General features: G+C 42.3%; 1 protein-coding gene across 1 annotated transcript in view; it reads right to left on the bottom strand.

Annotated features, from left to right (window-relative positions):
• The window catches only part of UBTD2 (ubiquitin domain containing 2), a 1,403,893-nt gene that overhangs the window by 690,931 nt on the left and 685,112 nt on the right, over window positions 1–27,850 (bottom strand). The window contains exon 2 of the mRNA XM_044069103.1: window positions 21,839–22,075. Coding sequence (XP_043925038.1) covers window positions 21,839–22,075 — 237 coding nt within the window. The remainder of the gene's footprint in view (window positions 1–21,838; window positions 22,076–27,850) is intronic.

Here is a 27,850-nt window from a genome sequence, read left to right as displayed (position 1 = left end):
AACTCTCAGGGTCTCCACACAAAGAGAGATTAAGAAGGAGGCCCCCCACACATGTATTCATGTAATAAACCACTACCATTTTGCTGGGATGAGCAGCGTTTGTACCACAGGGAAAGCCTGTAAGGTGAAAGAAATGCCCCCAGTGTCTAGAATGCTAGATTGTAGGTTGGCCTCTTGGGTTGAGCATGTATGTGCCTTGTACAGTCTGCTCTAAATAATGTGACCCCCATCCTACAACAGAAGCATCAGTGGTAACAGTCGTCAGGGAGATGGGGGTGTGCAAGGGCTGCCTAGTGAAAGATGGGATTCTTCAGCTAGTCATGCAAAATTAAATTTCCACTTCCTGGATATTCTGCTCTGAATATCCAATGGATCTGAAAGTGAATCCATGGAACGTCGAGAGTCCACTGACAATGATGATACGCTAACTGATAGCCTCAAAGGAACTGGAGTTTGAAGCATCACCAGAGAGGGTGGGACAGGGCCCAGATCACAAAATATGGGCAGAGAAGGTACTCTCAAGCCCTGGATGCTAAAGATGGAAGACACTTGGGACAACATCTGCTGAACACTGAAAAATGCCTGCCACATTCTTTTGTAGTCCAAAACGGACTGACACAGACCTATGGGAATTCACACATGCAGATGGCAAAAGTGGGGGATATGTAGCTTGAACTGATAAACAACATATGACAGCAGTACTATGAAACTACAGTGTAAAACTGGCAGTTAAGGGGAGCCTGACAGCTATCACATTTCACTACTGAAAACTTACAGTCAAGAATGAAAAAAATGGAGCAAACTAACCTGCGAGATGTTTACAACCAACTGACTTACTGCCAGGAATAACAACAATGAATTTCAGTGCTAAATAACAGTAACATAAAAATCTGTAGCCTGGGGCTGTTGCTGGTGCAACCTGACTTTAACGCATGACTGAAAAGATCTGGAGAACGGTTCTTAGAGACAGAACACTGCGGATAGAGGGAAAGAGCTAAGGCAGGCTGGGAAAGTTTTAGGTGCCATCTACGTACTCTCATTCTTAGTCCTACAGGTGACGGCAATGAAACTCCCAACAACAGATCAGGAGTTTTGTTTCTCATGCCATGCGGTGTTAAAAGTACAGTATCGATAAACTAATTCCGCATCTTTCTATTCAAAGAGGAAAGGAAACTACTACATTCAGCAACACATTTTCACATACCACTGGTGCAACAGTAAACCTGAGGAGGCAGTCATCTGATTGATGGCATTTCATAAGCTGTTTTACTGATGGACTAAACCCAGCTTTATCTTGCATATCTTTTAGGCATTCTAGAATTTTCTGCTGCACCAGTTACATGAACAGGTGAGGCAGTAAAATTCCTATTCAGTGTGTTGAATATCTAGAAAATTGTGTGCATAGATGAAGCTCTTACAGGCCTTCATCGTTAAATCATATACTCAGCAAGAGGTGCAGCTGCAGCCTTCTTTTTCTGAGAAGGTGGTGACAACAACTCCACCTATCATACAAAATTTGACAAACTAAGTAATTTTGGAATGGCTTTCAATACTCATGTCACTACTGAGTCATAGTGTTCTTAAAATTATTTTAACCACCAGAGAAAGACGTAGGACACACCACATCATAAAGTACATTTCCTCTTTTCTTGTGCTGTTTCAAAATCTAGATTCTAAGGCACAACGAATCCTCTCTCTCTCTCATTTTAGTGTCCTTGTTTAAAGAAATTGCCAAATGTTAGAATCATTCCTGTGGAGAAGTAAACACTCAAAACACTTCATTCAGCTACTTTTGTAAATTCAGGGTCATCAGAGCAAATTCTCCTAATCCTTAAGTACTCAATGCACAGAAGTTATTTAACTACTTGCAGTTACTGTTTGATAAACTAGTAGCTTCCAGTTCTCCACCTTCCACAGATAACACAATACGCTGAAGGCCTAGGCACAAATGAAATAAAACAATTTAAAGACTGACCAGCATAAGTCTAACAAAGTCAAAAAGCATGTCACTCTCCTTCGTTCTTTGACACTCATGCTTAACTGTTGCAAGTCTTCTGTCACACAATCCATTCACATCTTTGCTGGTCACCCTTACTTCCTCTTGCATTCTTCCCGTCTGCCTGAAATCTTCTTCATATTGGTTTCTGCTTTTCATGTGCTCGAACCATCGTAATCTGTTCTCTTCGACTTTGTCTGCAATTGGACCTTCTTTAGCTTCTGCTCTGATGTCCTCATTTCTTTGTCTGTACCATGCTGTGCATCCTCCCACTCATCCAACGCACTTCATTATCATCACCTCTACCTTTCTCAACTGCTCTGGCTTTAATGTCTAGGTTTCTGGACCATACAACAGTATTGTTCACACCACTGTTTTGTACCCCTTACTTTTCAGCTTCTATGTCATTCTTCTACTTTTCGGCTTCTATGTCATTCTTCTGTCATACACTACCCCTGATACTCTGTGCCAGTTGGCTGCAGCCCCTCTGAGTCTATCTGATCTTCTCATTCAGACTTCTCAACCACCCCTTATAGATACTTGAAGCTGTTAACCTGTTATACTATTTTCCCTTCTAGCTCAATTCTCAACTCCTTCTGATTTCCCCCCATTTGTTACCATTACAGTTGTCTTACCTGTACTCAGTTTCATCCCACGTGCCTTCAGGTTTGCATTCCATTCCCTATCTTTTGCTGACGTTCTTGCTCAAAGTCTGCCTGTAATGCCACATCATCTGCATACAGCAACTTTGTTGATCTATCCCATCCAAACTGTTTGCTAATAGTCCATCACCAGTATGAACAGCAGTAGGCTCACAGCTGAACCCTGATGCACCCCCACTCCTATTGGGAAATTCTCTGTGAGACTAAACACTGTTTGTACTTGAGTCATTGGGTCCCTGTACACAGCCTGCACTAATTCTACTAATATTTCTGGGATTATAAACCACCATATTAGCACATTACTGCCCAAATCAGCTTTCTAGGGACCTTATCATATGCTTTCTCTAGCAATGCACAATTGGATTCTTTCCTCATCTCTAGCTTCTTCTCAATTATATGTCTCACTGCAAACACAGGATCAGCTGTGCTGCATCTTGATCTGAATCTGAACTGCTCATCTCCCATCATACTTTCTACTACTCTGTGTATTTATTTGTCAATCATGCTCTCCAGAACTTTCATACAGTATGATAGGTGTTTGATACCTATAGTGTCCACAGTTGTGAATGTTCCTATTGTCCTTGGACACTGGCACTAGTATGCTTATAATCTACTCATCTGGGATATGCTTTTCTCTCCATACTGCTAGGAGTACCCTCAGGAGCCATTTCTCCCCTATCTAGCCAAACATCTAGATCATCTCTACCTTGACCTCATCTGAGCCTGCTTCTTTTCCTGACTTCATTTTCCTTACTGCTGTTCTTACTTTTTGTATGGTATTCATTGCCTTTTCTTTCATCATAGGCTATGGCTGGGACAGTACAGCTTCTGTGGGGCTTTTTTCATTCAGAAGCTACTGGAAGTACTCCTTCCATCTGCCTTTGATGTCCTGTGGACTGGTGAGAACATTGTTGCTGTCATCCCTTATGAAGGGTGTCCGACTATCTTCCTTTCTGTCTCTGCCTTGCAACCTGATATAGTGTTTTTGTACCATCTACTGGGTCACTTTCCAGAAGCTGGTAGAGTGCCTCTGATGCTTTGTTCTTTGCTACTGCATTTCCTGTCTTAGCCTCTTTGTTAGTCAACCAGTCTTCTAAGTCTGGTCTGTCTTTTCTATCTCCCACTTTTTTTTTGCATTCCTCCTTTCTTTTGATAATGTCCTGGACTTCTGTATTCCAGCACCAGCTTTCCTTATGTGTTCTGCTGCCATATCTGGCTCGGCCACATACCTGCTCTGTAGGCCTCACACAAGCTGTTTTGAGGTGCTGCCATTCTTCTACAACTCCATGTATTTCCTCTTCTTCATGAGGTTCTCGAGTCCTGTGTAATTCCTTGAACTGTTGTGCTTTCTCTCTCTTCAACTTCCAGGTCTTCAGCCTGGTCTCTGTTGACCTTAGAGCCCTCTCTAACCACTGCCTTCAGCTGATTATGGGAACCAGTGGTTTATACTGTGGGTTGTCGTCTTCAATGGGGATGATTTTACAATCACTGATACCACCCCACTGCTCTTTCTTTACCAGGAGAAAGTCTATCTGAGTTGCATGCCGGCTACTCTTGTTTGTGATCTTGTGACTGTCTCTATTGCTGAACAATACGTTGGCCACCATCAAGCCATTTTGCCAGACAGAAGTCAAGAGTGGCCTCTCCTTCTTTATCCGTCGCCATACCCATGTGGACCAGCAGTCCTCATATCCTGTTCTGTCTGTCCTGACATGTGCGTGCGTTCAGGTCACCCATTATCAAAACCAATTCATGCTATTCTACTTAATCTAGTGGGAACTGCAACTGTTGTCTGAATGCACTCTTTTCCATACTATCACAGGCCTTCTGTGGGGCACAGGCTGTTATGAATACTATGTTATCATTACACTGGAGTCTGACTTCCATGAGTCTGTCACTAATTCTGATGACATCCCTCACTGTCGGTGAATGTACATTGAGTGTAGCAATTCTTAGATCATCTTTGCCTGGTTGATAGTTTAACATCTAGTTTTTTCTCAACAGAGCTATCCCTGGCTACTCAGTCTGGGCAACTGGACACTGGACAGTCAGTTGCTTATTGACCTAAGGCTGCTGGGCTTCACAGTGGGCACACACTGGCCAATAGAGGAACATACACCCCTCCCACTGTTAGCATGGGTCCTGGCATAGGTCAGAGTAGGGTGAGTCCTAAACCCACGTATCAGCAGCAAATACCCATGCAAATTTGGCGACATCAATCAGCATGACTATATTTTTACATCATCGAGTGGCTAGGCATGCAGTCTGATATCCACGTTCTCCTAACTTGACACAGGAAGAACATGCAAACTCCATACAGGCAATATGAGGCAAAGACCTTAACCATTATGCCAGCTGGTCTCATACATAACTGAACCAAGGAGAAGGATCAGAGCAGCACACTTATAAACAAATCCATCCATCCATACAGAGCAGGAAGGAGGAAAGGTAGAGGCTGTTGGATAAACCGAGAAACATTTCTAAGCAGATATGTAAATAAATCCTGTCATCTATTCAGAAAAGGACAGCTGTTGGGTAATCCGTAAAACATACAAGGAAAGAGGATCCTCTGAAAAGGTGTCTAAGCTGTATCCTACAAGGTCTACCTCATACGACAAAACTGGCATAAACTAACACATAACTCCAATTCACTTGCACTCTAAAAGGAAAGGTGGAATGTCTATATAGCCTGGTATAAATTCCATAAGTAAGCAAATTCCACATCCAAATAAGAAAGGAGGGCTATATGTACTATAAAACAATGTGATACAACTAGACAGTAATGCATCAGTAAAAAGTACATATACTCTAATTCATAACTCATTACCACCAGGATACATAAATGGAAAAAGGGTAGCCTTATTTATATCACCTTGTACCAGATCATTTAGAAAACTAAATATATTATTTAACATCGATTCTCTGTCTTGATGAGCAGAGAATTAAAATTAAGATGTTAACTCTGTTGAGTTTTACTCCACAAGGAAAATATCCACCAAGAAATATTGGAATCCTAGGTAAGCATGGATGGGTCGAGATTTGACCGGATGCAAACCATAAAGCTCCCCAGAGAACCAAGTTATGTAAAAATGGAAAAACTAAAAAACTCACTAAGGAATGCACTGGTGCAAATCTAAACGCCAAAGAGTAGATTTCAACAAGCTTGAGGTCTATATTATAGACACTGAGACAACACTTAATGAAAATTAACTCCATGAGGTTTCACTCGATGGCTCATACTGATCAGGAATAAGCCCATACCATTGTCGATGCTGTTGCTGATGCAACAAAGTACAAGCAATGCAGCAGGACACGGGTGCCATCTAAGATAATCAATGTGTTACTGGTAACAAACTAAAAGTGTCAAGGCCAGTGCTGAGCCTGTATCTGCATCAGTTTTATCAGTAATGAACTGTGGGACACAAAGTCAGTGCCAAGCGTGTTTTGCTGTTGAATGTTATTGGCACCGAATTGCTGGATTTGTGGTCAGTGTTTACAAAAGTCACACAAATGTGCAGAAATTGAAGTTTCAAGCTCAAGAGGATGGACAAGTTCAAGAGTCATCACAACCAAAAAGCCTGACGTCAAAAGAAACATAACAAGATGATGACAGAAGGAAAATAACGCCACTCGACCAACAACGCTGGAAATGTTGAAATATTTAATGTTAAGCGCTTTCAACAGTCTTCATCAGAACACATGAAATTAACAGAACACAATGTATATATACTCTAACATCTTAATTAATAAGCAAAAACGCGCCAAAATTCTAAAAGCAACAGTATTGCATTTGATTAAAATATTGAATCATTCTTAGTATTAGAGTAATATATATTAGAGTAATATACACATTTATTTTTTTTTAAGTATTTTTTTAAGTATTTCAAACATTAGTTTCATACTTTTGTACATAGTTTTGGTATTTAATATAACATAGGATTAATATAAATATTATATGTTATTTATTTATTGAAATGATTCAATATTTTAATCAAATGCAATACTGTTGCTTTTAGAATTTTGGCGCGTTTTTGCTTATTAATTAAGATGTTAGAGTATATATACATTGTGTTCTGTTAATTTCATGTGTTCTGATGAAGACTGTTTTTATCAGTTGAAAGCGCTTAACATTAAATATTTCAACATTTCCAGCGTTGTTGGTCGAGTGGCGTTATTTTCCTTCTGTCATCATCTTGTTATATTGTTGCTGATTACTCGAGTTGTGTTGAAGTCAAAAGAAAGGTTGAGGTCAAGCAGAACACAACTCAACTAGACAAACTTTGAACTTAAGCACTTAACCATTCATTTCTCAGCCCGGCACTTGCTCAAAACTCATAGCAAGCACTTATAAACCCTAGCAGTAGACCCCCCGATACTGTACAGAAGGACAAGGCTGTCTATTCGACCTTGCCAGCCATTCAGTAAAACAGTTCACTGTACCTATCTAGGCATGTCCAAAGGGCAGTTTCAAGTGTACTCTCCAGTCCAACCGGTGAATCTGGGCATTTTGAGGCAATGTTACAACTGCCTCATGTACACAAACAACCCTCTCCTCCTACCACCAAACACTAATACATGCGAGAGATGCAATTATACAGCCAAACTGGAGGCTAAACTCTCTCAACCCAAGACTGGATCAGACAGTCAAGAGGAGAAGGGAAATATATGCATCACACCACCAGTCTCACACAGACCCATTAAACCAGCACTGGCAAAAAAAACACATAAATACATGAAAACTTACTTGGACGCTCTAAATAAAGATCTGCAAAAGTAACAAAGACCTCCAAAGCAGACATCCAAGCAACCTCCATCCTCCAATACAAACCACGAAACACATATTTCACAAAACCAGTGTGCCATGCAATCACAGCCATTAAGGCAAAATAACATACCCAACACACTAGTAATATGTGACTCTATAGTCAGGCACACTGATGTCCCACTCACTAGGCTGAACAAGGAGAAGGTTACTGTTAGCTGCCTGTCGGGTGCTAGGATCCGCCACATAACACAAGCACTCACGTCACTCCAGAACAAGTACAAATACAACTCTGTCATTGTCCATGTTGGTGTGAATGACGTGAGCCGTACCTCCATGGACTACATGAAAAGAGACATGGAAGAGCTCTCTGATCACATAGCCCAGGCCGGTATGACCCTGACCCTGAGTAGCATCCTGCCCTCACCAAGAATGATACCACAGTATAAAGAGAAAATTATCAATTTCAACAACTGGCTAAGTTTCTGATGTCATTCAAAGGGGGTCCAGTGTCTGTCCGCCTGGGATGACATGCTCGACAAGCCATGCTGCTTCTCTAGAGACGGCTTGCACCTGTCCCCCTTAGGCTTTCAAATACTGGCCAAGGCTCTTGCCAGCCCCATAGTACCTTTTTAGGCAAGGCTCAAAAGACCAACCTACCACCGGAAATAGCACAAGTAACAAAAAACTGAGGGTAATGCTACTCAATGCCAGAAGTCTAAACCTCAAAATGCATGCACTGGAGGCACTCCTCACTTTGGAGAAAATCGATATATGTGCAGCAACAGAAACGTACAATTGTGTATACGTACCATAAATGTAGATGTTCGAGTGTAATCACTGTTGCAGTCATTACATTTGGGTAATCTGCTTGCAGGTTGCCCTCAGTCGGCCTGATTAACAAAGTCTTGGGTCCTGCGTCGGTTGCTGTCACTTCTTCCATGACGTCAGGTCGTCAGGGGTATAAACCATGCAGCCGACACCATTACATCAGTTTTTCTTGCCCCAGATGTCAGGTGCCCCTCTAATGGGGAGCAATTAAACATAAAAACACAAAGGTATACCTCCAGCAAAAAAGCAAATACACCAAAAAGGCTTTTAAGCATAGTAAAGGAAAGTAGAGGTATAGCCAAAAGAAGTTAGGGGGCAGGAAGGAGGGTAACCAGGACTGCAACAGTGAATACACTCGAGCATCTACATTTATGGTAAGTGTACACAGCTGTACTATGTTTTTCGTGTTTCACTGTTGCAGTCATTACATTTGGGTAGATTCCCAAATCTGTGGTTAGGAGGAGGAGTTTAGATAGCATTAGGGCCAGCTATAGTATGAACCTATGAACCTATAAGGCCCTGCAAGACTGAAGTGTCAAAGTAGCTCTAGAGTTAGAGAAAATTGGCAAATGATAATGCTTGGTGAAAGTATGTACAGAACTTCAGGTAGCAGCTTCTAGGATGTCCCTGGTAGGAACGCCTCTGAGAAAGGCTGTACAAATAGATGCAGCCCTGGTGGAGTGAGGTCTGATCCCTTGGGGGATAGGTTTTCCATGGTGCTTATAGCAGAAATGAATGCAATGGCTTATCCATTTAGAAATGGTTTGTTTTGAAATAGCCTTCCCCTCTGCCCCTGCAGCAAATGCTACCAGCAGTTGTTCAGATTTTCTTTGAGGTTTAGTCCTGTCCAAGTAGAATCTAAGTTGTCTCTGCACATCCAAGGAATGCAGAATCCATTCCCTTTGTTCTGTGGATTGGGAAAGAAGGTTGGCAAATGAATGGACTGGATACCACCTTGGGCATGAAGGAGGGATTGGTTCTGAGTGACACCCTGTCCGCATGAAAGATGATGAAAGGCTCCACCTGCCATAAGTGCGTGTAATTCAGATACCCTTCTAGCTGAAGTGATTGCTAAAAGGAAAGCTGTTTTCCAAGAAAGAAATTTTAAGTCTGCAGTAGTAGCTGGCTCGAAAGGAGGTAGAGTTTGTTTCTCCAATACAAAGTTAAGGTCCCAGGCTGGGGTTGGAGCTCTTCTGGGCGGTCTCAAATTTTTGGCTCCTCTGAGGTACTGCTTGAGCAGTGGATGAGAGAAGAGGGGAGGTTCTGTGTTATAATGAGCTGAAATGGCTGAGGCGTGGATTTTAATGGAGGAAAAAGACAGGCCCTTGTGAAGCATCTCAGTTAAGTATTGTAAAATCTGAGGTAAATTGGCCGCTGCTGTGCTCGCTCATCCCTTGAGACTGGTTCCAGGCACAGAATCTTTTCCATTTTTCAGCATAAGATTTTCTAGTACTAGGCCTCCTTGCCTCTAAGATGATATCCATCACAGGTTTGTTGAGGGATGGTAAGGGAGAGTTTAAGTAATTAGCCAGGCTGCAAGGCTCAGTGGTGGAAGCTGAGGGTGCAGAATCTGGTTCTCCTGCTGAGACAGCAGGGAAGGAGTCTGAGGCAGGTGCCATGGAGATAACCATGACACATTGCGCAGGAGGGGGTACCAGTGCTGGCGCGGCCAGTCTGGAGCAATCAAAATCATCCTTGGTTTGTCCTGTTTGACTTTTAGTAGTACTTTGGAGAGCACAGGCAGCAGGGGGGAAGGCATAGACTGATAGGTTTTTCCAGCTGAAGGACAGAGCATCCACTTTCCAAGCTTGTTTGTGGGAGTCCTTGTGCAAAATTTGTCCAATTGGCAGTTCTGGGGGGAGGCAAACGGGTCTATATCTGGGCTCCCCCATTCACTTGTCAACATGTTGAAAATCCTTGGTTCCAGTTTCCACTTGTGTGGGTCCATGAGGTTTCTGCTTAGTCCGTCTGCCAGTGTATTTAATTTTCCTGGCAGGAATTGAGCTTGTAGGTGCACTTGGTAGCTCAAGGCTGTGTTCCACAATGCCATTGCTAGTCTGCAGAGGGGGTAAGAATGTGCACCCCCCCCGCTTGTTTATGTACTACATATCCATGGTGTTGTCCGTCTTTACTATTAGTTATCCTGGAAGAATGTAGTCCTTGAAGGCTGTCAGAGCATTCTGTAGAGCTAACATTAATTTTTGATTGATATGCAGGAGCATTTGACTTGGGTTCCATTTGTCCTGAATACACTTTCCTGCCAGGTGAGCCCCCCATGCATAGTCTAATGTATCTGTTGCTAGGGTTTGGGCAGCAGGGGATGTTGTGAAAGGTAGTCCCTTGTTTTGGTGGCAGGCCTCTGCCCACCAAAGGAGCTCTAGGCATAGGCAAGGTATGATAGGAATCATTGTTTCTAGGCTGTGAGAATGTTGACTCCATAGGCTTTTTAGATACCACTGTAGTTTCCTCATATGCAGTCTTGCATATGGAATTAGAAGAATGCAGGAGGCCACAAACCCCAAGGCTTGCAGTATTTGTCTTGCAGATAGCAGGGTTTTTGTGGCCACTTGTTTGAAGGAGGTTGTCAAATGAATTTGCTTTTCTGGCGTGAGGTAAGCCATCTGAGAAGTTACATTCAAGCTTGCTCCCAGGAATGTAATTTGTTGACAGGGTACCAGTTGTGATTTTTTTTCGTTTATGGTGTACCCCAGACAAGTTAGAACCCTTTTTACAAACGCCAGATGATTCAAAAGTATATCCTGGCTTTCTGTCTGAATTAGACAATCGTCCAGGTATGGGTATGTTTGAATATTTCTTTGCCTGCAAAATGCAATAACTGGAGCTAGGCACTTTGTGAATACCCTGGGCACAGTAGATAAGCTAAAGGGCAGTGCAGAGAACTGAGTGTGCGTGCAGCCTGCATTGAAGCATCGGTAACTTCTGCAAGATTCCCTGGTTGGAATGTGCAGGTATGCTTCTTTTAAATCTAGTGTTGCCAACCAGGCATCTTTGCCTAGCATAGGAAGTAATTGGTGAAGACTCAGCATTTTGAATTTTGGAATCTCCAGAAAGGTGTTTAGAGTAGACATGTCCAGGATAGGATGCCATGAACTGTCTTTTCTATGTATCAGGAAAAGTCTGGAGTAGAAAGCTTGTCCCTTTTCCTCTTCTGGTACCAGCTGAATAGCCCCCATGCTTAAGAGAGAAAGCACTTGTTTTTGAGCCTCTGCCAACTGATTTGGGGGTAGGTCCGGCCACCCACTTGGTGTTGGCAACGTGTGGAAGTGAAATCTGTATCCCTGGGACACTATATTTAAAACCCATTTGTCCTGGGTAATGAGTTCCCAGTTTTTTGCATGAAGAGCAATCTTTCCCCCCAAAGGGGCAGTCAGAAGATAAGTGTTTGGAAATTTTAAAAGGAAGTCATTGATACAGTTTACTCTAGGGGGGTGTCTTGTTAGAGTCCCCTGGGACTGAAACCTGGGGTTTTTGCTGTGTCTGGGTTTAGCTTGAGAAGACCTGGAAGGGGCTGGAAAGGACCAATTCTTAGAAGGCCAGTGCCTACTAAATCTAGGAGGCTGAACTTGTAAAAAAACTTTAACAGTTTGCATAGATTTAGCTTTATCTTCCATCTTTTTGAGAACTTCTTCAGCCTTGTTGCCAAACAGGCGGCCCTGATATAAAGGAGCATCCGACAATTTAGCTTTAACATGATCAGGCAAAGATTGCTCCTTAAGCCACGCATGCCTTCTAAGCACAGACCCAGTAACAGCAGCCCTGCAAGAGGCCTCTAAAGAATCAAAACCACATTGCAAAGTATGTTTTCCAATTTGTTCAGCAGAATGCATTAAATCCTGTAAGTCTTTATTTTCCACACAGTCAGGAATCAACATCATTTTCTGTTTAAGCAGTCCAATAACATGTTGCTGATATTTTAACATATGAAACTGGCAGTTTAAAGCTGTAATTGTCAAGGTTGCTGAAGTATGAACCTTTTTGCCCCATCTATCCAGTGCCCTGGAGTCTCTAATAGAAGGGGTATGATTTTTAGCAGTAGAAGCCTTAATGCCCTTGGGTCTCTGTGAAATAGTCTCTGGATCTGCAATAGGATTTTTGAAAAGGAACTTGTGGGACTCAGGGACCCTGTAGTATCTGTCAGGTTTACTGGGAGCAGGAGGCAGGGAATCAGGGGCCAAACTGGATTCCGAGAAAGCATCATCAACAATGTCTAGTACAGGAGGAATAGCCAAAGGCCTATGCTGAGGTAGGAGAAGGAAATCCCCAAGCCTCTTATCTGAATCAGAAAATTCCTGGCTTTCCCAGTGAAAATGCTCCCTTAGAGTATGTACGTTTTCCCCAAAAGAAAAATCCTCCTGAGGGGAAGCAGAGGGAATAGAGTCCTCTGCATCAGAATCCTCATAAGTAGGTAAGGACAAATCCAGATCATCAGAAGAGTCAGAAAAAACATAATCCTGATCAGAAGATTCATAATCAAGCTCAACCCTAGGCCTCTTTTGGGGGGGGGGGGTTGGCTACCCCTGATTAGAGTTATTAGATCTTCAGCCATTTTTATCATTTGCTTTTTAGGCAAAGAGGCCTGAGCATGTGGCCTGGGCATCATTTTTTAGACATGGATCGAGATTTAGGCCTTATTAATGAAGGAGGCATTGATTTAATATGAAAGTCTGTAGGCCTGAATACACCCTCAGAAGCCGGTGCCTGCACAGCAGCTATGGACCCATCCAAGGTAGAGACATCCGCAGGTTCCATAGCTGAAGTATCTCGCGGCATACCAGACTTTGAATGGGTCAAAGTAGAGGCCTGCGAATCAGAAGTAGTCGGTATCGGGGGCTGTGAAAGCGCCTCACTGAGTACCGGCGAACTGGTGACTGGCTTAGGAAAAGCGTTGTCGGCAGTTTTGGACCTCAGCGGCCTGTCTCTGTCTTTATCTTTGTGTTTTTTTGGAATCCCGGTAGTTGGATGGCTAACCGACGACTTTTCTGGATAATTAAGCTGAGAACCGATAAATTTAGAGGCAAAAATATACCGACAATGGATAGTGCTCTGATTAAGCACAAAACAGACAGCACGGTACATTGTGGTCAGGGCCTAGGCAAGGAATACAGTACAAATTAACATTTTTATGAGGTATTTGCTTTCCACAAGTAATGCAATTATTAACTTTTACTGACATCGGGAAGGAGCAAGAAAACATTTCCCCAATGGGGTACTTAGCTTTTAGTTGAATACTTCAGTTCTGAAACTCGAAAACAAAAATTTCAGGAGTCGGCCGACCGGCACTTGCCGAGCTGCTTCTGCTTCTGGCACCGCACGGCAAGAAAGACTGATGTAATGGTGCTGGCTGCATGTTTTATACCTCTGACGATCTGACGTCATGGAAGAAGGGACAGCAACCGACGCAGGACCCAAGACTTTGTTAATCAGGCCGACTGAGGGTAACCTGCAAGCAGATCATCCAAATGTAATGACTGCAACAGTGAAACACGAAGAACATCCTGGTTTAAGGCTCCCGCGGGCACCCCAGCACTATCAGGCTACAACTCATACCATACATTTTGGCCACAGAACCAGGACCGAAATACAAAAGGCAGGGGCGTATCCATATTCATCAAGGATACCCACACCTCCAGGTTAGTGGCACAGCACGATGCTTCAGAGATCATCCACCTGCAACTAACAACAGGCAAAACTGCAATTCAAATTGTAGCTTGCTACAGATCACCCACCATGTCCCAGGACCCCCATTCCTCATTTCTGAAAACACTGGGAAACATAAAGGTCCTACCAAACACCCTAATATTAGGTGATTTCAATTACCCAAACATTAACTGGGAGAACTAATCAAGTACTAGCTCCCTTGCCCAACATTTCCTCGAATTTATAAACTTATACACTCTGGCTCAACTGGTCAACACTCCCACCAGAGGTGACAACATATTGGACCTGGTCATCACCAACATGGGTGACCGGTGTTCCACACCGTAGGTCAACCCCTTGCTGGTTAGATCTGACCATAAACAAATCACTCTGGATATCCACATTCCACCCCCATGCCCAGTCAAGGAAACCACTGTGAAAAATTTCAAAAGCAAACTTCACATTAAGACCGGGGTGGAAAGTTTCAAAGCCCCCATGCTAAAGGATAACGTTGTCCAAGCTGCAAAATCCTTTACTAATGCATTCTACCAGCACCTACAAGAATGAATGGATTGTGCTATCTGAAGCAAAACCAAGACTCACTCCTCCAAGAAAAGAAAACCAGTCTGGTGGACCCCTGCCATAAACAAGCTATACAACAGAAGGAGGAAACTAGTACAGAAAAGAGTAAAATCCCAAGAAGGGAAGACATCTCTGATCAGTGTCAGGAAGAAACTAAGATCCCTCATAAAATCATCCAAAACTAGCTTCGAAGAAAAATTGCCAAGGACTCCAAAGATAACCACAAGGCATTCTTTAGCTATGTCAAGAATCTAAGTGGCAATGCTCAGATCTGCTCAGAGTTAGTGCAGAATGGCACAAAATACACTGAACTGACCGATATCGCCAACATCCTGGCAGACAGGTTCAGTGCAAACTTCACCCCCCTCTCACCCTCAAAAGGTCCATAACCATACCAGAAGAATGTATAGCCCCTGAAATCACAGACACTCAGGTTAAAACAGCCCTCTCCAAAGCTAAAAACACAGCATCAACGGGACCGGACGGTGTCCTAGTCTGCGTCCTACATGAGCTCAAATACGAACTAACCCCTCACCTAAACACACTGTTCAAACTCAACCTCTCCACAGGCTATGTACCCATAGAGTGGAGCACAGCAACGGTTATTCCGCTCCACAAAGGTGGAGCCACAACAGACCCCGGGAACAATCGCCCTATAAGTCTGACTAGCTTGGTCTGCAAGGCTATGGAGCGCATCATTATGGAACTTATTAACACAGACATTGGGAACCTCCAAACACTGGACCCTACCCATTTTGGCTTTTTAAGGGCAGATCATGCCTCCTAAACCTGGTGGACTTCTTTGAGACAGTTACCAAGGCTATAGACGAGAGAAAGGTGGCACACACAGCCTACCTAGACCTCGCAAAGGCCTTCGACACCAGTCTCCATTCTGGTATTATAGACAAGCTCACCAGCCTGAATGCAAACCCCTACGTCACAAGATGGGTTACCAACTGGCTCATGGACAGAACCCACATGGTGAGAGTTGCGAGAGCTAGATCCGACTCTAAACCGGTTACAAGTGGCGTTTCCCCAGGGCTCAGTCCTAGGACCCTCCTGTTTGGCATACAGGCAAGCACAGGACGACTATGGCTGACCATTTCACAGAAGATTGCAAACTAGGGGCTACAATTGACACTCCGGCTGACGCATACATCCTCCAAAAGGGTGTCACTGAGACGGATACCTGGTGTCAAAATCATGACCTCAAGCTAAACGCCAAAAAGTGCATAGTCATCTCCTTTGGAAAAAACAAAGTACCCACAAACTACTACATAGGTGGTAGTCCCCTAAATATGGAAGACGTAATAAGGGATCTGGGGACCTAAGTAGATAGTAATCTCTCTTTTGATAATCACATTGCCAAAGTGGTTAGAAAATCCTTCTATGTGGCCCACCTAATCACAAAAGGTTCGTATCCAGATCAAAAGAGGTCACTGTGCCCCTCTACTCATCACTTATCAGACCCATCAGAGTACAATGCCCCATTTGGGATGTACCTTAGAAGACATCTGCAACAGCTGGAAAGACCACAGAAGTACCTCACCAAGAGGATCACTGGCCTCAAACAGATGCCCTATGCAGATGGACTGAAGAAACTCCAGCTCTACTCGGTTGCATACCGCTTACTCAGAGGTGATCTCTGCCTGACATACAAGGCTATGTCCAACCCAGAATTGATGGACATGCTCCACCTAAAGAAAACCATATCCCCTTGAGCCACATGCTCTAGGGATCTAAACCTCACCACAACAATAAATAGGATGCACTGGAGGGATAGATTCCTGTCCCAGAGACTTCCCATGCTTTGGAAAAAGATTCCAATCTACATTAGGCAGAGCTCCTTGCTAACACTCTTCAAGAGAAACAATGACGAGTGGATGGGAAACAGAAGGTTTACCCCGGGGATCACTTCAGTGGCTCTGCTGGACAGAGGCACAGGGAACTAATCTAAGGGGGCAGCGAAAGCCAACACATTCTGGCTAGGCTTATAAATGTCTTTGGGCAGATAGTCTAGTACCTACCTATGAATTCAATGCCCATCTAAAAAAAAATAATCTTTTTTGAGGTGCAATCAGGACCAAGGTCAGTGTCTACAGGGAGTTCAACCTCAACCTGACAGACTTTGGCCAAGCAAGATTGAGATCAAAATGAACTTGATGCCAAGCCAGGCATCAGCCCTTCCTAAAAATGGATAATCTACACATATCCAGGGCTGACAACAGGTAGAGAAAGGATCAGATGATTCAAACCTTGAGGAAACAAATGGCAGAGAATCATAGAAGAAAAGTCCATGGGTCAGAAAAAAAGTACAACCACAAATGTGTTGGCTTTCGCTGCCCCCCTTAGATTAGTTCCCTATGATTACCCTGTCCTCTATTGGTCCGTCTTAAATTCAGTTTCCCTATTACTCTAGCATGTCCAAAGGTCAGTCAATGGTTTCCTCTCCAGTCCAGCTGGTTAATCAGGGAATTTTGAGGCAATGTTACAACTGTCTCATGTACACGGACAACCCTCTCCTCCTCCAAACAGGTTCAAATATATGTGAGAGATGCAACTATTTAGCCAAACTGGAGGCTGAGCTCTCTCATCTCAAAACTGGTGTAACCAGTCAGGAGGAGAAGGTAACCTCACACAACACAATTCCAGTATCACATAGTCCCACCACATCAGTGAACCAAACACATAAATACACAAAAACATACTCTAAGTCTCTAAATAAAAATCTACCTAAGCAACAGAGACCTCCAAAGCAGACATCCAAGCAAACGCTACCTCAAAACAAAACACACACAACACATAACCCACAAAGTCAGTGTGCCAAGCAGCCACAGCCTTTAAGGCTGAATAACACACCTGATATTCTTGTTATAGGTGACTCTATTGTCAGACACACTGACGTCCCGCTCACCAGGCTGAATAAAGAGAAAGTCACAGTGAGCTGCCTGTCGGGTGCTAGGATCCGACACATAACGCAAGCACTCAGGTCACTCCAAAGCAAATAAAAATATGACTCAGTCATTGTACATGCTGGTGTGAATGACCTGAGACGTACCTCCCTGGACTACATGAAAAGAGACATAGAGGAGCTTTCTGATCATGTAGCCCAGGCTGGTACGACCCTGACCTTGAGCAGCATCTTACCCTCACCTAGAATGATGCCACAGTACAAAGACAAAATGATCGATTTTAACAATTGGCTAAAATTTTGGTGTCATTCAAAGGGGATCCAGTGTCTGTCAGCCTGGGATGACATGCTCGACAAGCCATGTTGTTTCGCTAGGGACGGCTTGCACCTGTCACCACTGGGCTTTCGGATATTGGCAAAGGCTCTTGCCACCCCCATAGTGCCTTTTTTAGGCAAGGCTCAAAAGTCAAACCCACCCCCATAGACAGCACAAGGAACAAGAAACTAAGGGTAATGCTGCTAAGCCAGAAGTCTTAACCTCAAGATGCACGCACTCGAAGCTCTCCTCAGTATGGAGAACATCGATATCTGTGCAGTGACAGACACCTGGTTCAAGGCTCCAGACAGCACCCCAGCACTACCAGGCTATACCTCATATCATGCTTTTCGGCCCCAAAACCCGGACCGAACCACAAAAGGAGGGGGAGTTTCCATATTTATCAAGGATATCCACACCTCCAGGTTAGTGGCATTGCACGAAGAATCGGAGACCATCCATGTGCAATTAACAGTGGGCAAGACTGCTTTTCAGTTTATAGCATCCTACAGACCACCCTCTCAAAGTCAGGAATCCCATTCGGCTTTCCTGAAAACATTGGAGAACATTAAGATCTCTCCAAACACCATTATATTGGGCGACTTCAACTACCCAAACATTGACTGGAAGCACTACTCGAGCCCCAGCACCTTAGCCCAAAGATTCCTGGAAATTATAAACTCAAATGCTATGGAACAACTAGTCACCACTCCCACAAGAGGGGACAACATACTAGACCTGATCATTACCAACATGGGGACTCTATGCTCCACACCAGAAGTATATCCCTCATTGGTAAGATCAGACCATAAATTAATTTCACTGGATGTCCACATCCCGACCCCACCCCAGCCCAGAAAACCACAGTGAAAAACTTCTCAAAAGCAAACTTCTCACTTCTCAAAACCTGGAATCCTTCAAGGCCCCAGGGCCAGTGGAAACTACAGCCCAAACTGCAGAATCCTATATAAATGCATTCTACGGACATCTCCAGGAATGCATGGATCATGCTATCCCAAACAAAACCAAGACCCAATCATCCAAAGGCAGGCGTCCAGTCTGGTGGACCCCTGCCATAAATAAACTGTACAACAGAAGGAGGAAGCTACTACATGATAGACCAAAATCCCTAATAGGGAAGGCATCTCTGATCAGTACTAGCAAAAAATTACGATCCCTCATAAAATCCTCCAAGGCCAGCTTCGAGAGAAAAATTGCACAGGACACCAAAGACAATCATAAGGCTTTTTTCAGTTATGTTAGAAACCTGGGATGCAACTCCCAGACTTGTTCTGAGTTGATTCTAAACGAAAAAAAATACACTGAACCCACAGACATCGCCAATATCCTGGCAGACAGGTTCAGTGCAAACTTCTCCACCCCCTCCACCCCCTCCACCCCAAAAGAGCAAGTATCTATCCCGGCAGAGGGCTGCCTCCCAAACATCTCAGATGCTCAGGTGAAGGCTGCCCTCTCCAAAGCAAAAAACACTGCTTCCACGGGACCAGATGGCGTCCCAGGTTGCGTCCTACATGAACTACAAGAGGAACTAATCCCTCAAATAAAACAGCTATACAATCTCAGCCTCACTACAGGATATGTGCCCACAGAATAGCGTACAGCAACAGTGGTCCCACTCCACAAAGGTGGAGCCTCTACGGACCCTGGAAACTATCGTCCCATAAGCCTGACTAGCTTAGTCTGCAAGGCTATGGAGAGGATCATCATGGAGCTCATAAACAAAGACATTGGGGACCTACAGACACTAGATCCTACCCAGTTCGGCTTTGTCAAGGGCAGATCCTGCCTTTTGAACCTGGTTGAATTCTTTGAAACAGTCACCAAAGCCATAGATGAAGGGAAGGTAGTCCACACAGCCTATCTGGACCTTGCAAAGGCATTTGACACAATACCCCACTCGGGCATCATAGATAAGCTATCCAGCTTAAATATAAACCCCTATGTCACAAGATGGGTGCAAACTGGCTCAAAGACAGAACCCACAGAGTGAGAGTTGCTGGAGCCATGTCAGACTCGAAACCGGTCACAAGTGGCATCCCACAGGGTTCTGTCCTGGGACCACTCTTGTTCGGTATATACTTTTCCGAGGTACAGGCAAACGTGGGAGGACTATGGCTCACCAAGTTCAGAGCGACTGCAAACTGGGCCATAATCAACTCTCCAGCTGACACAAACATCCTTCAAAAGGTCTCACAGAGACAGATAACTGGTGCCAGCGCCATGGTTTAAAGCTAAATGCCAAAAAATGTATAGTCATACCCTTTGGCAAAAACAATGTGCCCACAAATTACCACATAGGCGGAAACCCATTAAGTACAGAGAAAGTTATTAGGGACCTGGGGACCCAAGTTGATAGAATCTCTCCTTTGAAAACCACATTGCCAAAGTGGTTAGAAAGACCTTCTACATAGCCCACCTCATCACGAAGGGTTTCACATCTAGATCAAGAGAGGTAATCGTGCCCCTTTATTCATCCCTCATCGAGCCCATCATAGAATACAATGCCCCTTTTGGGATGTACCTTACCCGACACCTACAGCAATTAGAAAGACCCCAAAAGTATCTCACCAAGAGGATAAAGGGTCTCAAACAGATGCCATATGCTGCTCGGTTAAAAAAACTCCAGCTCTACTCAGTTGCATACCGCCTACTTCAAGGCGATCTATGCCTGACATACAAAGCTATGTCAAATCCAGAATTAATGGACATGCTCCACCTCAGTAAATCTAAATCCCTTAGAGCCACACGCTCGAGGGACTTGAACCTCAGCACAGAAATAAATAGAAATTGCTGGAGGGACAGGTTCATAACCCAGAGGCTCCCTTTGCTCTGGAATAGAATTCCAGTTCATGTGAGGTGGAGCACCTCACTGAATCTCTTCAAGAAGAATCTCGATAAGTGGATGGGGGATCGTAGGTTTGTCCCAGGGATTACTCCCGTGTCACTATTAGACAGAGGCACAGTAAACTAAACCTTAAAAAGGGCACAGTATACTCAAATCAAGGGGTGGCGTAAGCCATACAGAATCGGGCTAGGCTTATAATTGCCCCAGGGCAGATAGCCTAGTATGAACCTATGAACTAAATGACACTGAAATCTAAACAGGGCTGGTGGGAGGGCCAAACTGTGAGGAATGGCCTCAACTGTAATAATAATAAAAAATAAGGCCACTATATTTAAAATTAGTATTTGCACAACCATAATGTACTTTCCCTGTTAAAAGCACAAAACAAGATTCAATTTTAATGTCAAATATGTGTGCCAAGTACAAAGCAATGCTGGAAAAATGTCGTTAATACAAAATCCTGTTTAGAATGGTTGACTCAGTAAAAATACATCTAACAAGTAACAATTAAAGGAATACTGCAAATATAGTTAAGATGTCTTTTCTCATTTATCTTTACTTAGCTGTACTCCAAAGAATTAATAGTAATTCTACCCCAAACAATTAACAGCAACCATACCCCAAAGAATTAATAGCATCTGTTCATCAAGAACTAACATAAAAAAGAGGCCAGTGATGAGAGTTAGGGCAAACATGTCAAAGCTTTCAAACAACTGAACTTCAAACAAAAGCATCCATGACTGGAAGGAAGCAGCAGCAGAACTATAAGGAAAACATTAAAACCTGATGAAAAACACCAAAATCCCCGCAAAACAAAAAATAGTGGCCTGGGCCGTCTACAAACATGACTATCCTTACACATGACAACAAAGAAATGGAGTTGGGGGGTCCTTTAGATGCTGTGTTGTCTACACCTTGCCAGCCTAAATCCTAGAGAATGTTTCTTGAGAGTTGATTCAGCATTTTAACAGTTAATATGCTACCAACCCAGTCTAACTTTAAGACACTGTCAAATTCCAGCTTTGTATCAAATTCAATGCACTTAATCATACAGAAACATCTTCCTGTGAAAAAACAGAAAAAAAACAAACTTCAAGAAAATAATACTGAAACAAACTTAATGAAATTCAAAACACTTAAAATTATTTAAATAATCCATGCTACATAAACCTTAACTAAGTAAGCCACATATGGGACAGCCTAGGAAATTAACATTTCTTATTACGTTTCAGTGGAGAGCAACCCCAAACCTACCATGTGGTAATGTTATACTTGCACCATCAATGATTGCTTGTGCGAGTTCATGGTCGTTACACTCAAATGCATGGGATGCAGCTTTAAGGGCATCCCAGATCTCCTTACGGCCTTCAAAAGCTGGTGCAGTGTCCCAGAATTCATCTCTTTTACTGCGCAGTTGTCCCTCTGTCATGGGATAATCACTTTTCCATTTGGGTTTTTCCTTTCTTAAAGGTTGATTGCGACCCAAAGCAACTGCAAGGAAGACATAAAAATGTTTAAAAAATAAGTATCCTGAAAACTTTCTGAATATATATGATATAAAGTCACAAACTACTCAGAATAATCTGATTTGTTTTGATTTCTCAGCAGAATAATCAAAACCATTCAAATTTCAACTTGGATAAACTGGGAAGCCATACTGACATTGTTAACAATTAACCTCTATCTACACAGCTTGAAGACACCTGGACTCCCTGTCACAGGTTACTGCGATTTCCCTGACATCTTACAGGCAGGACTTGATACGATGGGAAAACACAGTCTTACACCTTATGCAGGATCCCTGTGAGCTCTGATGTTTAGTGCTTCGCTCTCTTCCCTTTACAATATATGTCTATAACACGGCTAAACACTGGGATGATGATACGCTACTACAGAGTACAAGTCACACAACCCTGCTAAACTTTGGTCATTCTTCTATTGATGTGGCCAAAAAGCTTTAAATAACTTTTGTACAATAAATACTTGAATACGACATGGTTCCCTATTGTAAATCCTGGACTTGTAATTGTGAGTTCTGTAATTATAGAATAGAAAGTACAAAAATACAACAAAATAGTGAATGCTAAACAATGCTGTTCTCCTTTAAAGTTGTTTTTTGCAGGTGAGTAAGCCTTGCTGCGACCCCTACACCATCACTACTTATCTAAACTAACCCTGAGATCGCTATGTCACAGAGAAAAGGGAATAAATACTCTGATGTGATCTTAGTGTATGCAATTCTGCATTTCTGATATTCAGTCTTTCCATTCTATGTCACTAAAACAAACCGTTATACTAAGGTAACTGTTTGTAAAACCAAAGATATACAGACTATGATCCATATATAATAATCACAAATTCAGAAATCAGAATGATTATCTTTTAGTCTTTTTAGTCTGGAAACCACTGTACAAACTCCATATTCTGTCTGGCAGCACAGTCAGAATGTTATAAAAGTGCCACTTCAGACTGACTTTTTTTAGGAAAAGCATCACTTTAAAGAGATTAAGGCAGGGCCTTATTTGGCCAATAACAGGCTCATGGCTTTTATGCAGAGTTGTACAGCTCACATAACAGCTTGGTAAGCAAAGACATCCTGATGATCTCTACATTTGCAATCTGCTGATTCAGTGACTTTTACCAGAGTTCAGGAATGTGAAGAGATATGTCTCAAGTCTCCTTCCCACCCGCCAGCAGTGTGGTTTTGCTGAATTAGTGTTGGTGGGGGGTGTGTCATCAAATGTCGAATGCTTTAAGAGCAAAATATGAAAGAAGGAATGATCACTTGAGACCAAAACTATTTTTTTTTGCTGATAGGGGGGCCTTGCCCACCCATACCATTCACCCTGCTGCACATACAAAATGCCGCTAGCTAAAACCTCATTGAAAGGAACATTCCGTTTGATCATTAGCTCTTATTTACAAATGCAAAAAGTGTTCACTTGCAAGAGCGCTCTCTATATTAAGCTGCAGCCATCAGTGGGTATGAAGGTAAACTTCTCAGTCCACTTCACAAACACCTTCCGTTCTACCCCAACAGATATTCCTAATATACTAGCAAAAGACTTCTATCCAAAGCGCATGGATCCCAGAATCCCTTACATCCCCTATTATCACAAAGGAACATATATTGACGGCACTAAGGCCAAAGGTCATTCTTCTATGGGGCCTTGACAATATACATGGATGTTTAATAAACAGTGTTAAGCATGCCCTCACACAGCTGCTCTTTAACTGTTCAACCTAAGTTTAGATACAGGTTTTTGTTCCTGACATCTGACACACTGAAGTGGTAATGCCTCCACATAAGGATGGTCCTAACACCAAATGCAGGAACTACAGACCCATCAGCCTGATGAACTTCATTTGTAAAGCCACAGTAGGTATTATAACTGACCTCATAAACTATGAGATCAAAATTCCTATTAGACTTGACCCTCACCAGTTTGGCTTCATCAAGGGAAGATTCTGCCTAATCAATCTGTTAACTTCTTTGCAAGGGGTGGCGTAAGCCACAAAACTATGGGCTAGGCTTGTAAATGCCCTCGGGCAGATAGCCTAGTATGAACCTATGAAACCTATGAACCTAAGGGTTGCACAGGCTGTCGACAGTGGTCATGCTGTCCACACAGTGTATAACGATCTGGTTGAGGTATTTGACACCATACCCTATGCATGCACCAAGTAAGCTAAATGATTTAGGCGTTTATGTAGTAAGATGTATAAAACTGTCTAAAAGACAGAACCCACACACTGCAAGTGGCATGCACCTTATCAGAAAGTATGAAGGTAACTAGTGGTGCCCTCAGGGCTCAGAATTGGGCCACCTACTTTTTTGTCATTTACTTTTCTGATATACAGACTTGGACAGACTGGGAGATTTTGTCATGTCCCCCTCTGACACCCAAACCCTTCAGCATGTACCACACTTGTAAATACTTGGTGTTCTAAAAAGGGGCTCAAATTAAATGCAAGAAAAATCTCAACATCATTATATTTGGCAAACAACCCTTTACCTCAGTATATGGTATAGACAATACTTAACTAGAAAAAATGAAAATGTAGTTAGGGACCTTGGAACATGGGTTTACAATTCCCTCTGTTTTGATCACCATGTAACAACAAGTAGTAAAACAATCCTTTGACTGCCAAGGGGAATATCATCTGGGTCTAAAGCGGTCATTCTTCCCTTATATTCAGCATTGATTATGCCAGTTAATAAGTACAATGTCTCGTCCGGGAAGTACTTCACTAGACATACTGAACAAGTAGGAAGACCCCAGAGATTCTTAACTAAGATGATCATGGGGTTAAGGATCCTGACCTATGATCATGGGGTTAAAGATCTTGACCTATCGAGAGAAGCTGGAAGGACTGTGCTGTTATTCAGTATCCTACAGACTCTCACAAGGAAAAGCTAATTCTGATCTTCCGCACCATTAGAGACCAAGCTGTCCCGGATCTACTATATCTTCTAAATCTAATAGCTCCACAAATACCAGAACCCTGTACCAGAGCCAGGGATACAGACACAGATCTTCAACAGCACACAGATAAATAACTACGGCGAAAGAAAGTGAGATTTATCACACAGCATCTCTCCCATCATTAGAACAGACTGTGTCTGCAAATTAAACAGTACAACATACTATCATTCTTTAAATGAAACCTGTACGATCGGCTGGACACCCACAAAGTTAAACCAAAGTAATTGCACTAAAAATCAAGTAATCCATGCCACAGCAGCAAAATCAAACAAAGCAACAAAAAACACATGAATACAGCTGAACAATTTATGATGAAGTACTGGACATAAAAGCTTACATGTTTTATGGTGGGATTCTAATAACTTGTTCCTCTGTGTTCAAGCGGTTGTTTTTTATCTCTAGCCACAAATTTTCCCAGGATCCCGGGGAAAGATGGTGTGGCTTGAGGGTGAATACTGGCAAAGTGTGAATAGCTGTGAGAAACAGCTGTCTTGAACTTCCTAAGAATGCTATGTAGAATTACAAGGCCAATAATAGATCCAATATTAGTCTAGTTCTTAAATACATCCACGACTCTGACACAGAAGTTATTCTTTAGAGAAATGAAGACTGTTGCATGCTAAGAACAGTAATGGATCATTTCTTAAAAAGTTATTTAGTGGGAGACAAGAAAATGCACGAGAACAAGAGTCATGTCTTAGTATATAAGTTAGTGGTAATACCTTCAACACGCATGCCATCAGATAAGAGAATCTTGCAATGTATTTCAGGAAGCTTTAATCAGGCAACAGGGGAAAAAAGTACCTGGGCTTCAAGAAGAATATTACTGAAATGAATCAAAACCAGTGCATGTATAATAAGTCACATTCTATTTGTATTACTGAAATTAATCAAAACCAGTGCATGTATAATAAGTCACACTCTATTTTAGGCATTGGTGGAAATGCTAAAGAGCAGTTAAAACCCAAAGGCGCTCTCTGTTTTGATATTAATTTTTGCAATTACCTACATATATTTTGTGCAAGTTATTAAAAACAAACCCTTGTACAAACACATAAAAAATATAAAATTAAAAAGACAGCAATGATTACATTTATTAGCATAGATATCATGTGTTTCCTTATAGTCTAATAGTACCTACCTTATTCTACCATATATTACATAAATTATAAGTATACTTTGATATCAAGAACTTACATTGACTGAGGCATTACTGAAGCTAGCAACATGACTCCTTACAGGCTTGTCTGTACTTTGCTGATGGGATTGTTAAGCCTATTAGCAGAGTTACTGTAAAAATTAAACACTTGATATCTCACTTCACCATAAATTCACTTTACGTCTTCACACATACCTGCAGCAAAGTCTATACATGTCTGATAACTAAAATGTTGAAATATAGCTTAAAAGAACATGTTAGAGAAATTCTAAAGAAGCTAAGAAGCTTCATTACTGCAGACATTTGAATGTGCTATGAAAACCAGATAAAAATACCTTTTTCTTTCTGCTCCTGCAACAAATTCATAGGTGTTTACTAGGCTAATGACCACAGGGTCGTTTTTAAGCATAGCCATGCATCCCAAATCTCTGACAAGTTCTGGTACTCTTGATAAGTGTAAGCAGGGGCTTGGGGATGAAAACATTTACAAGAAGGGGCCTGGGATATGAACTACTTACAGGCTGCCCGTATCCATCTGTGTCCATTAGAGAGACAGGTGTCAAACCAAGGATGAATTTCCTGTTCACCTTCCAACTGTCCAAGTTACACTTGAACTGGGTTAGGGGAGGAACTGTGCTTCATATGGATGAGGAGCCAGTTCTATAGAAGGGGTAGTCTCTGGGATACATACCTGTCTGTCCAGCAGGTCCTATTTATATCACAGGCTGCGTCTAGACTAAAGAAATAAATTGAGGAAGCAACAATGTAGCATTACATGCACTGCCAGGGAGGCTGAAATGTTATAGCGTTAATGGAGCAACATCTTCCTCAAAAGGACTGGCAAAATATAGTGGATAAGAAGGGAAGAACATGAAAGAGATGAACATAGTTATCAACGTAAAAAAAAAAAGAAGTGTTTGTCAATGCCAAACATTCACAGTCATTGAAGGTAGACTGCAGCAGTAAATGTAAAAAGAAGTGCTTGTCAATGCCAAACATTCACAGTCATTGAAGGTAGACTGCAGCAGTAAATGTTCATAGTAAAAAAAATGTCAACAATGCTATTTGCACTGCTGTCCAACACCCTTGCATTACAATACACAGCCTAATCCCGTGAACCTTTGGACATAAAAAAATAACCAACCATTACAAATATGGCTGCTTATCTTTTTACAGTAAACAAAGCATTGAAATGGGCTCTTAAAAGTAATCTGAATAAAGAGAAGCATTTGAACTAAAAGTTGCTGATGCATTGGTCATGCTCTGATTAAATGAAAAAACATTACATACAGGCATTTTACTGTATGGTGGTTGTTGACTGGGGCCTGTCAGTTCTCCTTAAGCACTGCCCTTAAACAGGTATACTTTAATATCTGTCATGTCAATAGAAGAGAACTTATGAATGAAAGGATACAGGTTATATAAATTAACACCACAGGATTTCTGAACATAGAATATTTTTTTTTTATTTCTGAATATACCTTGTTCATTAAGATTGTAGTAACTTTAATTAGGGAACATTAGTGCATTCCATATGAGATCAAAAACTGAAAGAAGATGTGGTAGCTAAGAGGCGTTTTTAAAGAACAAAAGCTTAGGAGACATGTCATTCCCTAGTTA

This window comes from Protopterus annectens, chromosome 4.part0, assembly GCF_019279795.1.
Source record: "Protopterus annectens isolate FY-2018-M chromosome 4.part0, PAN1.0, whole genome shotgun sequence".
In the NCBI taxonomy this organism is placed as follows: domain Eukaryota; kingdom Metazoa; phylum Chordata; order Ceratodontiformes; family Protopteridae; genus Protopterus; species Protopterus annectens.
This window is presented reverse-complemented; position numbering and strand designations above follow the sequence as displayed.